This window comes from Eleutherodactylus coqui, chromosome 7 (assembly GCF_035609145.1).
Source record: "Eleutherodactylus coqui strain aEleCoq1 chromosome 7, aEleCoq1.hap1, whole genome shotgun sequence".
Taxonomy (NCBI): domain Eukaryota; kingdom Metazoa; phylum Chordata; class Amphibia; order Anura; family Eleutherodactylidae; genus Eleutherodactylus; species Eleutherodactylus coqui.
In genome coordinates, this window is record NC_089843.1 from 156,948,764 (window position 1) to 156,963,889 (window position 15,126).

The window sequence follows — 15,126 nt, forward strand, 5'->3', positions numbered from 1 at the left end:
CTGAGCTATGGCGTTTAAAAAAACGTGAGAAGGAAGAAAAAAAAAGTCGTTCATGCTCAACTACGCTCTGTACTGGCGAGCGTAGTTTCACATACGGCCATCTGAAACCTCCTTAAGTATACACTCTTTGTCTCTTTCCTCTTAGGGCACTTTCACATGGGTGGAATTTTTTTGCATTCTGAGGGCTTCTTCACATGGGCATGTTTTAGGCCCGCTATACGGCTGTGATAATGATGGCTGCATAATGGGACGAATAAAAAGCATTGTTTTCAATGGTTTCATTTCCATTTTCCGAATTCTCCCACATTAATAGTACAGGCAGGAAAAGATAGAACTTGCCCTATCTTTCTCACATATCAAACTACTAATGACCAGTTGACCGTGGGTATGTTTGTTTGTTTGTGGGTGCTTCTCATGCTCTGCCCCTGGTGACATCATCACTCCGCCCCCTGGTGACATCATTGCAGGTCCTACAACATATGTAAAACACTGACCAACAGAAGAACAACAACGTTAGGGCTCTTGGAAAGGGTGGAGGAAAATAACAAAATGAGAATACAACTAAGCCATTATTATCTCCGATACAACTCAGTGGTCGTGACAGAAGACACTGACCTACTGCCACCACAGAGATCTAGTGGGCTGAAGGACCTTTTGTGATGTTACTGCTGTGGGAGGAGCCATTGTGCAGTTCAGTAGAAAGTACTGTAAACTGGATAAGCCACCAGGACCTGTGATGATGTCACTGTCATGTGATCCCCTGTGTGGGTGAAGTGAAGGATCACATGACCAGGGTCAGATCACTGTATCCAGGAGTCTGCTGAGCTGGTGATATCTGGAAATCAGCAAGGATATACCACAGCTTTGTGTGTGAATCAGGATGCATGTAGTAGAGCTGTGCATGTGATGTGTGGGCATCATAATTAGAGATTAGTGAGCATGCTCGGACAAGTCAGTTACTCGAGCGAGCCTCGCTCTTCTCCAGTAACTGCATTCTTGTCCGAGCGTGCACTCAATACGTGCGCAAACGTGCAATTCTGCGTGAAAAAGAACACTTCTGCCATTATTAGTTTCAATAGCCTTTTAAACCACCTTTTAAAAGCTGCGTGAATATTTGTATTCGTGGCTCAGGTAAAAAATGTAGAATTACCGGGAGTTATTTTATTATGTTATTTTCAATAGTTGCATTGATAGAATAAAAAATGCCATGAAAGGGAATTTTTAAAAATTAAAGCACAGTTTTCATCCGCTCATGTTTCTTGCTTTGTGTTGCACTGGAAGATCATGTTGGGGAAGGCAATGGCAAACCACCCCGCAAAAACAGTCTGCAGAGAAAGGGTCACGCTGTGACATCACCCGAGGAGTCAGTCATGACTCGGTTCTTGCACCAGGGGACTTTACCTTTAGAAGATCATATATGCATGGTGATTGGTTGCGGGTTGGCCATAGAGGTAGCTCCTTATGGCCTTCCCCATGGGCAGTGTAAACTTCTGAGGCCTCTCTCTACAGGCACCACGTGGGAGAAACATGCAACAGTCATGCTGCTTGTCTCTTCCAAAAGGGTATGAAAAGTGTAGGCAAGAGGCATTGCGCCTTTCCCTACACAATCTTGACGTTGAATGTACTAACATTAAAAGAGGGACATATTTTGAGAAAGTATCTTCTTCTCCTTTATTGCCATTCCTGCATATACAATATGTATCACACGTCTGGAAGAAATTTCCCTTCTCTGCTGATACTTGGAGCTCGGCTCTGTTGTAGACTGATTTATTTTTTTTGTTTTGAATTCATATAGCAAATTTTCCAGCAATAAAAGAATGGAGGTTGATGCTATTTTTGCTTTGCTATATATTTCCTGACATTTATTTAGACTTTAATGACTGTAAATCTACAGCCGTTAGAATTTCCCGTGACTCCAAATCTTGGCTACATTCTTGCTGCATAAACAGTATCACCCAGAGTATATAACCACTGAGACCGGTACGTCCCTGATCTGTGGAAGGTAATATTTCTCATTACGCCATCCTAGTTTAGCTGGCAAATTTCTTGTTGGCAGACTAACAATATGTTGAGCTTAAAATAATTCTCAATGTTACAATTTCACTTAATTACCAGATGTTTTGAGACCTGACAGATTGGCCTATTGAGTTTAGACAGTTGAAGCTGTATTGCAGCTTGCTCTTATTATAATCAGTGGTATATGGACTGAAAGACATTATACATGCATCCTATGTATATTCAAATAGATAACATGCTCAAGGAATGGTAATCTGCTCAGAGATTTTTAGTAACAGAAATTTATGCAAGTTCCAAAAGAGGTTTTAGCTCTCCATAAAGCGCCCTTTTCTGGAAAAGGGTGGTGTTCCAAAATCATAGTTTTCACGAATGTCTCATGTGTTGGAGAATTTTCACATATCGGAATATCATTTTGGCTTCTTATAATGTGATACTGATGTTTCACATAACTTTGTAAAACTGATTTTTTATATATATATATATATATATATATATATATATATATATATATATATATATATATATAGTTAAGTCCCCTGGTGCGAGCACAGAGGTGTTACCGACTCCTTGGCAGACTGTTTTTGCAGGGTGGTTTGCCATTGCCTTCCCCAGTCATCCTTACCTCGCAGCAAGCTGGGTACTCCTTTTGCCGACCTGGAAGGATGGAAGGCTGGGTCAACCTTAAGCAGGCTACCTGAACTATATATATTTAGTTCAGGTATATATATATATATATATATATATATATATATATATATATATATATATATATATATATATATATATATATATATATTCTTTTTCAAGCTTCCTTGCATTATCTGCTAGTTTTAAGTACTTCAAAAGTGTTGGATATTGTCTTGTTGCATAACCCAATTATACTTCACACTATTACCAGATGACTGGACACTTTTGATAAGAATGTTCCTGTAAATTACAGGTTTCAGGAATGTTAGTTTGTCCAGGTTCTGGGGCTCTATAAAATGAAGCAATATATTTTACTTGTAAGGATATAAAACTCACCAGTCTTTTGAGGTCCTATCACAAGAAATTTTGGTAGACGATCACAGGTTTTGTCTCTAGACCAGATGTCTCTGTGCCTCCTGTCATCACATGGATTCTGTAGGAAGAGTAATTTTTCTTAGCATATTTTATCCCTTAGCCAATTTCAAATAGCTTGACTCTCCTTTAGCAATCAGTAGACTGCTGTTACGTTATTCTGTGGTCTGCAAATGGGACTAAGCCTATGAAGTGTGTTAAAAAGAACAAATAGTATGAATGGGCTACAAAATCTCAGGCAGTTTATTTCAAGTACCCTCAACAGATCACGTTTAAGTATGATATAATATAATTATTAACAGTACATCAATACTATGGCGGTTTTCTCTTTAGAATATTCTCAAATCATAACTTGAGAGCTACTTGAGGTCTGCAGATGAGAAAGACTGCTTTAAGGGCTTCTGCAGATAGGCAATTTCGCACAAAGTCGCTTGTGCAAACCACAGACAATAGAACCCATTTCAATGGGTTTCCTCACATTCAGCGATTTCACGGTGTTAATCGATAACACCGGGGACTAATTAGGCTGTTCAGCCTGTTCAATCATGCAAGCGAAAATATAAACAAAATGCTCCATTTTTGTGTGCACCATAGGAGTCTATCTTTGTGCACTGCACTGCGCAATTTCGCGGTCTTAATAACACCGGGGACTAATTAGGCTCCACAGCTATTCAAATCACAGCGCATTACACTCCTGTGCCGATGTAAGCGGTCCCGGCAATGCAAAAAAGTACAGTAAATTGCACAGCTTCGTGATAGCGCTCCCTTCATAGCGCAAGCATATCACACTCTTGCGAGCGTATATACGCCTACATTCATCTGCAGGAGCCCTAAGACCCATGCACATGTATAAGCTTCGTGTTGCACTGGACTGTAATAGGACTCCCATAATCTTCTATGGGATCCTTGTTCACCACATACATGGGGGTGCTATGTATATGATGAGCCGTTCTTTTCTTTTTACGTGGGTTACATAGAGAATCTGATAGAAAAAAAGTATGGCTTGCTCAATCAAATATCAGAATTATGGGCAGACTGTTTTTTAGCGCTATACCGCATGCTATAAAGCGCCATGCAGCAACATACAGAATACCTACAGTTCTGATGTATGGAGCTACAGGGACTCTGTGAACACTGCCAATGGTCCTGCTATGTGATTGAGAACAGGGTATATATAGTAGCTCCGTCAGCTCCGGATTAAGCAAGACTGGTATGCCCTCACTAATTTAATTCATATATAATTCTGTTTATTTAATAATCCTTCATTAACATTACAGGGATGTGACAAACCAATCAGATGCATTTACTATTGAAACACAGGCCAACATAAGAGCCACCAAGACTGAAAGTTGTAATAAGATCTCAGTTACAACCTGACTTCAGTTATTCCCTATGAGAAAAAATGAACAAGTGCCTTTATGACTTTTCCGCCATATGGAGAAAATGAAGGCACACGCTACCTCAATTTTACTGTGGGTGATTGTTGATGTGTAGCCCTATCCTTACACAGTCTGAAAACTTCTGCTTAAAGACTTAAGAACTCGCCCTATATATATTGCCTTTAATTTAATAACATTTTATGAATCTGAGCAAAATTGTACTATTGATTGTACATTAAGTAATACTTACTATTTATGTTTTCTAAGACTCATGCTACCCATGCGTGCGATCAACCTGAGCATTAACAGCGTATATCATACAAATATAGAATATAAACTGCTTTGCCAACAGCAGAGAGAATAAAGCAGACATTTCTAAACAGCAATGTTGCTGTGTAATATACATACATTGCAGAAGAGATTGCAGAATTTAATATACAGCTTACATGAAAGAAATATAATTGAATAAGCATTGACCATTACCCCGACCCTCAGGGATCATTCCGTTTCTTAGACTGCATTAATAATATATATAACACTGAAAGTACAGTATTTCATTTATCTGATTACAGGCATACTTGGTAATTGCCGTAATGCGCAGTTAAATACAATCAATAGATTTGGCTTAGACTTCCTTTAATCAATCACGACCTCTTATCTGTATTGTACAAGCCTGTCAAGGTTTAAAGTGTAATGAAGGACTTTAGAGAAGCATATATATAACAGTGCAACTAAGGCCTCATGCACACGGCACACGCAGATTCCGCATGTGGATTTCCGCCACAGATGACCTGCGAGTCATTGTGGAAAGTAATTTAAAATAATTGCAGGTGTTCACGGATTTGATGGTTTTTCCACGGATCGTCCATGCAGCAAAAAATTGCCATCCCAATGGTGCCTTCCCCCACTTCCCTGCCCGGTCTCCAAGCAACTACAGAAGTATCCACTTACAAATCCGCAATGCAATTGCGGATGCATTGTAGATCGAACACTTCCATAGAGATCAATGGATCCCTTCCGTGCTAAAATGGAGCAGGCTGCGATTAATTTCCCGCTCGCAGAATCCGTAAATCAAATCTGCATGTGTGAATGGAGCTGACACAACCTTTCTGTGGTTTAAAGGGCTATTTAGCTTAATGTGGTCCACATGTGTTCCTATCCCTACAGTTTTGTGCAGTGTTTCATGCATTAACTTGCATATTTGCACTTTTAGCACTTTTTCCGCGCACACGAAATGCGTGTCCAAAAAAGAGTAATGAAAATGAACCCATTGAAATTGATGGTTTCTATTCTCTGCGCATTTTATGCATGCAAATATGCACACAAACACAGTCGTGTGAAGCCGCCCTAAACAGCATCTTTTCTACATATCTCTCAAATGTACTTGCAGTCATATGCATGACAATCAAAATTGCTACATATATGTAGACTAGTAATTATTAGGAAATTATAGTACCAGTGTTTCTGGTGGCACAATGCGGCACACAGCTCTGCTACATGCGTGTCACACACAGCTGTGGTACATGGGCATGTGACAGACACACACAGCTATGCTACATGCTATGCACCTGACAGAAACAGCTTTCCTGCATGATATGCACATCACAGACAGAGCTTTGGTACATGACAGGCGACTGACAGACATGACATGCACATTGCACAAACACAGCTTTGCTATATTATATGCGTGTGAAAGGCACAGCTGTGCCTCAGTGCAAGTTACAAACTCAGCTCTGCTACATGATATGTCTGTTACAGACACAGCTGTGCTAAATGACATGTGCCTGACGGACATGACATGCACATGGTACAAACACAGCTGTGCTACATTATATACATGTGACAGACACAGCTGTGCCACAGTATATGTGCATGTTATAAACTCAGCTCTGCTACATGACATGTCTGTTACAGACACAGCTGTGCTACATGACATGTACCTGACGGACATGACATGCACATGGTAAAAACACAGCTCTGCTACATTATATGCACGTGATAGCCACAGCTGTGCCACATTACATGCGCATGTTACAAACTCAGCTCTGCTACATGACATGTGATTCACAAACACAGCTGTGCTACATGACATGCGCCTGACAGACATGACATGTGCATGGTACAAACACAGCTCTGCTACATTATATGTGCGTGACAGACACAGTGTGCCACCATAAATGTGCATGTTACAATTTCAGCTCTGCTACATGACTTGCGACTGACAGACATGACATGTGCATGGTACAAACACAGCTCTGGCAATCGAACACGTCCTCAATGACAATAGATAGTGTAACAGCCATCAGCATTTGTCTCTCCAGGAATTGAGCATGACAAAAACTACATGTTCCACTAAAGTCCCTGCAAGGGTGAGGTGTGAGCAAATGTTCGCTGACGTACAGTCTCTGTGGAAGAGTGAAAACATGATTAAATATCAGGACACATGCGTAGAAATGTCTTAGATTGTTTCCATGGTGAACAAAGTGGTTGCGATGTGATTCACACCTGCTGGGTGTATTGACTTCACGATGATTATATGTTCGGTGAGGTGAGATGTTACATCGCTGTTCTCTCATATGAGATGCTTAATATTCACGAACTTGAGCTGCTCGCTGAGGTGACATGTTGGCTCGTTGCTTTCATATATAAGCTGCACATGATTTATGAACCTCAGCAGCTCGCTGAGGAGACATTTTGGCATGTTGCTTTTGCATATCTGCTGCATGAGATTTACGAGCTTCAGCTGCTGGCTGAGGAGACATGTTCGCGCAAAGCTTTCACATATGAGCTGCATGTGTTTTACGTACTTCAGCTGGTGACTGAAGTGAAATCATGGCTTGTCGCTGTATCATGTAAGCTGCATTAGTTTCACGGCAGCGTTGAACCCTCTGTGGTGACATGTTTGCATGACAGCAGCGGTTTGTTCTAACACTGGACAACGGTTGATGATTAGATGAAGGCTGGACTGGTGTTGGCGGCATTAGCACTTGAGATGACAGGATATCATGTTCTGGAGATGTGAAAATAGCGGTGAAGGACTATGCTTCAATGTTGTTGGTCAATATGCACTGCCAGCTATGTATGTGGACATTTGTGACGTGTGATTTATTGGAGTCTCCACACAGGTGTCCAGCTGTCTCACAACCAGCTACAAACTGCCAGACTGACTACTGCTATATCCATAGCAACTGAGACGGGGGTTTGTGAGGACCTGTGATGATGTCACGGGGCGGAGCTCAGAGACCATGTGACTAATGACATGCAATGACACCATCACAGGTCCTATGATCAAAGGGCTGCTGGCATGCTGTGTGTTTTATATTTATGCTTTTTGAAGGACCTATGATAATGCCATGTGGCGAAGCTCAGAGACCATGTGACTGTGTGATGATGCCATTGTCGTGTGATCAGGGGTCGGGGCTAAGTGTTGATCACGTGACGGTGCCATCATCAAAGGTCCTGTGAGACCCAGGCTTCATTCAGCATACGATTCGAGTAGTAGCATGAGAATCACTCACATACTAACATGTGAGGTAATACAGTGAACACTACTTGGATCCTGGGTAGCTACTGACTAAGGGCTAAAACACACTGGTGCATATGCAAAGACGCTTGCCACTACAGAGGGTATTAGCGCTTGAACCAGGTAATTTTTTTTTTAATGTTCAAATTTCAAGCTGTTGCGTGACAGCTAAAAAAACAAAAAGGAAGGAGGTAGACAGGTCCTGCCCAACCTTTTCTCAAACAGACAAAAACTACGTGCAGGAAAGATAGGGCAAGTCCCTAGTATTAACGCATGAGAATCCAACTAGTGAAAATGAAACCATTGAAATCAATACAGGTGGTCCCCGACTTGCGAACAGGTTCCGTTCCAGGAGCCTGTTCGCAAGTCCATTTGTTCGCAAGTCGAACAAATGCTTGTATGGAGCAGGATCGCGGGTGGATCCCGCTCCATACAACGTCGGGTGCAGGCTGTTTTTACAGTGGGCACCCGGCGGCAGCAGTTCCGACGAGCCGCACCGCTTGTCAGAACTGTTAACACTTTAAATACCGCTCTGACAGCGGTATTTAAAGTGTTAACAGTTCTGACGAGCGGCGCGGCTCGTCGGAACTGCTGCCGCCGGGTGCCCGCTGTAAGAAACAGCCTGCACCCGACGTTCAGGAGGCCCGTACAGTGTCCCGCGATGAGATCGCGGGACGCTGTGTGGTTGCTAGGCAGCCGGGGTCCTCCTAAAAGGCCCCAGGGCTGCCTATGCCGAGTGCCCATCAAGCGCACGGCTAGATAGGTGCTCTGCATAGACAGCCCTAGGGCCTTTCAGAAGGCCCCCGGCTGCCTAGCAACCGCGATCTGACCGGACAGGCTTCTATCAGGCTTGATAGAAGCCTGACCGGTCCCTGCACAGCATGATGTAATGCCATAGCATTACATCATACTGTGCAGGACAGATAGTTCGTATCTTGCGAAATTCGTAAGTCGAATGTTCGCAAGTAGGGGACTATCTGTAGTTCCATTTTATCATGTTTTGTAGCAATGATTTTCACGGCCAAAATCAATGGGTTCTATTTTCTGCGTTTTTCTAACAGGATTTTTACGAACGCAAAACCATGCTTAATATGCCCGTCTGAGGGGGCCCAAAGGCTGGTGTCACATGAACGGGTCGGTTTCCACTTGCAGGAGACTGCAGCAGAATCCAGCTCTGACCGTAGACGTCGTCTGTGTGAAAATGTTTCAATCTGTATTGCGGATGGTCCGGACGGCTCGCCATTGAACATGTGCAGTATAGATTCTTTTTTTGAATTCTTTTCCCTCCCCCACGTCATCACTAGGCAATGACATGGAATCTGCGACCTTTCCTCAATGTCAATTGCAGAAGGGCCACGGGTTGACTTCAATGGAAGGCATCAGTGCTGAATCCAAGCGAAAATAAAGCATGCTGCGATTTTTCGTCTGCTTGTGGAAATCGCTAATCGATTCCACTGGTGTGTAAGAAAAAGTGCTTTTACATAGCATATAGTGAACGGTATTTGCTGTGGATCTGCGGTGCGGACGCTGACCGCGGATTCCACAATGCAAATCTGTTCGTGTGCAGCTGGCTTACGTGTGCCTGTCATTTAGATTGTGAGCCACATTAGGGAGACAAAGTAATAAAATATAATTTATACAGTGTTTGTACTTTTATTATTAATGTTATCATATGGGAAAACATCAACGACACATAACCATAACATGAAGACACATTGTAGCAAATTACAAACCAAACACGCAAATACAATGTATTGATATAGAGGCCGTGAATACCTGCCAGAGAGGATCCTTCTGTTCAGGGAAGAGTTCAAAGTATTTCTGAGCGAGCCGTAATGGGGGCAAGGTCTGCAGTTTCAGATTGGTCCATGTTTGCACAAAGTTAGCAAGCTTAATAAATGTGTATAAACCAAGGCGATCATTCCCATAATTCGACAAGTGTGTCATAAAGATGCTGATCTGTAATAGAAGAAGGAATGTGTAAGAGATAGCAGACACAGGATGCTGGAATAAATCTTGTGATCAGTAGATGGCAGTAAGATTCCTATGAAGGGACAGAAAACACATGGTGATAAGCTGGCTTCAGAAAAACGTGTCTTAATGACTTTCCCCAAGGTAACAAAGAATACCCAATATCTTAAGGGAAGGGACGTGGGGGGGGGGGGGGGGGGGGGTGTAGACACCTGAACATTATCTCACACTATTTTAAACACATAATTACACAATAGGATCATGTGATAAGACAAACAGTATACAAGAATTACTGTTCTTTTATTTTGCGGTGGACATGTATCTATTGAGTCAATACTGCTCCAGACTGCCATGCAGAAATCTATTTGAGAAAGCCATTATTGTGAAAGCAGCATTAGGAATCAAGGACAATTATTGCACTATTTCCGAGTGTATCAATAAGTCTGTGGACAGCAACATTCTTGAGCAAATGCCAGAATCGCTATATCACAGAAATAAATAGTTGATATATACGACATCTATAAATTAAAAATAAAGCATTCAAATATTTGTACAATTTCAATTAATTTGTCATTTTATCTTTAAAGACAATTTCCAAGACATACTGTGATTACCCCCACTGGGCTATATGATCACCTTTATGCCATAATTTTTTTCTCTGCAGGTGTTGTAGAAAGATGTCACATTCCATAGAAATGCATTTTGACACACATTGTTTGTGACTGAATGCATCTGTGATGCTTCAGGCATCCAAAGTTGCAGTTCATTGCATCTTTTGTGTGATCTGACACTGCTGAGTGACAGTGACGTTACACAGTAGTCGGTGAAAATTGGTTCTCTTACAAGACAGCAGTGTTACCATTCTAAGGACACTATACCAAAAAAATAGTAAATTGAGTGTCTACCCTTTGGGCTGCTGCAGACGAGCGTAGGCATATATACGCTTGCGAGAGCGTGACATAATTGCACTGTGAAGGGAGCCCTATTACGTGCTTTCACGTGCGTAGCAGCGCTGTTTACTGTACATTTTTGCGCTGCCAACTCTGTTCGCATTGGCGTGGGACACATCCACACTGTGATTTGAATGGCTGTGCAGCCGAATTAGTCCCTGGGGTTATTGATTAGCACTGCAAAATTGCGCAGTTCAGCGTGCAACTTTGTGTGAACGTGGTGAGCATTTATGCACCCCTATGGTGCCTTGGTTGCGCAAATGTACATAAAAATAGAGCTTGTTATATATATTTTTATGCTCACGATAATTGAGCGCAAAAATACAGAATGAGAGGAAACCCATCGGAATCAATCGGTTCTATTGTCTGCATTCTCAAAATCTCTTGTCTGCAGGAGTCCTTAATATCAATCAGTCGCAAATGAAAATGAACTTTAGGGCTCCTGCAGACGAGCGGTTTTGCGCACAATTTCACGCGCGCAAAACCGTTCATGCAAACCACAGATAGTAGAACTCATTTCAATGGGTTTCCTCCCATTCAGCATTTTTGTACTCATTTTTCACGCTGGTTTTCTTGACGGCTGAATCTAGTGATTGACTACTATAGTTGCATGACCAACAAGCACCATGTGGCCAAACAATGCAGGAGCTTCCATGACCAATGCGGCAGGGACCAAGCTGACTGGGCTGGACCAGGTGTGCCATTTAATGATTATATAGTGTTTTTCTTTTTTGCACAATCTTTTCACAAAAGTTCTTTCATTTAAACTCCGCAAATTAAGGGATTATCCAGTTTGGACAAATTATTTCCATATAGCCTTTAAGGCATTAGAATTCTACCCTTTTAACCCAAGCAGGGACTCCAAAAAGCAGTTTTCACTCTACAGGTCCCTTTAGTGAGCTACAAAGACAATCAAAGATTTAAATAGATTTGCCAACTTGATTTTTCTATATTTTCTGGACAATTTATCCAAAAATATCACTGACAGTCAATATTTCTTCTGGGAAAACTATAATGAACCATAACGATTTTAAGTGATATCTATCTATAGTGGAAAATACTGATATGTACACATTAGCAGCAAGTACTGTAGACTGAAAATAATTAGAATAATCTGTACAAACTCCTCCAGCTTAAAAAAACAAATCACCAACACATCAAATTTTCTAACAGACACTGGAAGAAAGACGATATTGCAGGAGGGCTGAGCTGTATTGGCCAACACTGGCCATGGATGAGAGGGGTGCAGTAGTTTCTGGAAAGCCAAAACTTATTTGTTTTTTAATTTCATGCAAACCTTTCAAGTCTACAAGTTAAAATTTAATTCAATAATCATTTCCAGTTTGCGTGGCATTTGTGTTAGATACTGGTACCTGAATTGTTAGTAGTTGTATGCACTCTACAATGGGTTTTTACAATCTATGATACTATAGTATATCATCATAATGCAGTTGGTGTGTATCACCTATGTATGACTCAAATAGAAAGAGATGACAGCATCTATAAAAGTATTCTGAAATGTGAATCACTGATGGATCACAGTAAAAAAAATAATTTATGGGTTTGTCATAGGAAAACAACTACCATCCACATATTAATAATAACAAAAATAATAATCTTTATATAGAGCCAACATATTCTGCAGAACTTTATAAGTCAGAAGGATCATACATAAAGCAAGACATAACATACAATATTAAATCAATAGACAGTTTGAACAATAGCAGTGAGAGCCCTGCTCGCAAGAGTCTACAGACTATTGGGAAATAGGTATGACGCAAGAGGTAAAAGAGTTTGTTCTGTACAGTTCAGCCAAAAGAAGAAATATATAGGGTACTATAATATACACACATAAAACTGTTTGAGACAGTCACCAGCTGTATCTACGTATATACAGCTAAGAAGTGCAATATGGTGTGTGGAAGATATAATGGGAAGAAACGGGTCGAGTTTCTAAGGGGAGTGTTAAAATAGGGTAAAAGAAGAGTTAGATAAGGTAATATGGTAGGACTAAGGACTCCCTAAAATATGTGGTTTTTAGGGTATGCTTAAAACTTCAAGCATTGGGAATTGACCTGATAGTGTGGGGTAGTGCATTTCAGAAAACTAGATCAATGTGAAAAACAGAAAATTAACCAGCGCTCCTGTGCTTTGGAAAATGGCAGATGATGCAAGGTAGTGCAAACGAGGTGTATATGATGTGGATGTAACTTACTTCGCAGGGGTGCTAGTGGTTAAGCACCCCTGAATCCAAGTTAGCAGGCAGAATTCAGAAGGTATATATAGTAATTCCTTTTTATTGCGATGCGTTTCGGCCGTTATATCGGCCTTTCTCAATTTCAGAAAACTAGTACAAATCTGGAGAAATCTTAGAGATAGAAATGGGAGGTTGGAATTAAAGGGGAATTTAGTCTAAGGTCATTAGCAGAGCATAGAATGCGGATAGGAGGGTAGACAGTAATGAGGAAGGTGGTACAACACTCTGGAGAGCTTTATATGGTCTTTTTGATGTTATAGAGAGTGATCCCAAGAGCTCCTTCTGTGCTAGAGGACCCGGCACATCCAAGCATTACTTGGACAGACTATTATTTGAATGGCTGCCAAGTAAAGCTACATTTTTCCTATAATGTATGAGATGTAGGAGAAATGAATGTCTTGCCAAGGCTTCCTGGGGGAAAAGGAAGTCTAATTAATTTTTAAAATAAGGCCGTCTTCATAAAACAATCCCGTTAATTCATAATGAATCAGTTTCTAGGAACAGATGTGGAATTAATATCTTTGCAATGGAGACAAGTGAGACTGACCACATTCCAGATATCCTGTGTTACGTTGTTGTACAGTAAGTACAATGCATTGGGTGTAAATATGATTTACAATATGAATATGAAGCTCATTTGTAGAGCTAGATTTGGGCTGCTGAAACATCTTTTGATATATTGCACATACTGTTATTTACAAACTTTAAAAAGTACAAGTTATCACATATTCTAGTATGTTTACTTGTATGAATACATTTATGTAAGAATATCCAGTATAAAGCATTCTAAGGACAAATAATATCAATTTTGACAAAATATTACATATATTAAAGCTGGAGACCATTTGGTTTACATTTTATTTGCAGAGATGTGCCTCAAATTAATGGTGGTGACACAGAAACACTTTTTATTGTTTCAAAATAGACCATTTGCTTACATATTATTCTGTGATTTCACGCAACATACCCCTTTAATACAATCGCTGCATCTAATAATGTACAGTAAGCAATAAATATATCATTTCACTATAGCAGCATATATACACAATTGGCTGAGTTAGTTGTTTTTTATGGGCATTGGTCAAGGACAATAACATGACCGAATATACTTTTTATTTTAAATTTGTAATTTTCTGGTTCAATTCCAGTACTTCTCACAGCCTACCCCAGAGCTATTGACTTTACAGCGCATGGAATGATAAGTAAATGTAACGCTACAAATAAGAAGTCCGCTATGCATTGGTAATATATATAAGACAACAGTGTTCAGTACATACTACACTTTTAATACTTATGTACCTTGAATACAAAGAGAATAAGGATTCCAACTATTAAATATAAATGTTTTCATCCCAATAAACTACTCCTTTTATTAAAAATGTTAGTGTATTTTCTAATGTATTTTAACTTCACTAGCAGAAGGTAAATCCATGTAGACCTTCAATTCCCATATGCAAACAGAACAGGTACACTCATGTGGAAAAAGGATATTTGACATGTTACTGAACAGACAGGTGTTTAATTGGGCTTTCAGTGTCTCAAGCCAGTTGTTCCTTAGTTAAATTGCTGTTTAAAATGAGGGGATTTAGCAACATTGGCTACAAATTACAGACATTGACAAATAACTGCATGTAGGCACACTCTCATAAACACGCTATGCACACAATGCTGTTATTGGCATGAAAATAAGGTTCATAAGAGGATCTTCATCCAAAATTATTTTTACGGAAATATGCTTATGGTGGCAATAAGAAATAAAAAAAATTTAAACCTTCAGTATGCTCTAATCAGCAGCAATTCTTTGACTTTGGCTAGGTGCATGCTTACCGTGTGTGCAAGTTGCACCTGAGAGGCTAAAGCACAACTCATATTGGACAGCACATGAACACCTGCCCGCAAGCTGTTCGAGTTACGCAGACAGAGCACATGAATTAGCATGTCCTATCTCTCCTTTGTGACATAGACAGGAAT

The 15,126-nt window shown here is 40.5% G+C and overlaps 1 protein-coding gene across 2 annotated transcripts in view; it reads right to left on the minus strand.

The window, feature by feature from the left end:
* Positions 1-15,126, minus strand: part of LOC136573611 (bifunctional heparan sulfate N-deacetylase/N-sulfotransferase 4-like) — a 387,126-nt gene that overhangs the window by 47,057 nt on the left and 324,943 nt on the right. For both annotated transcript variants that reach the window (XM_066574883.1, XM_066574884.1), the window contains exons 6-7: positions 9,754-9,936; positions 3,040-3,136 (exon numbers count right to left, since the gene is read on the minus strand). In XM_066574883.1, the coding sequence (XP_066430980.1) occupies positions 3,040-3,136; positions 9,754-9,936 (280 nt within the window). The remainder of the gene's footprint in view (positions 1-3,039; positions 3,137-9,753; positions 9,937-15,126) is intronic.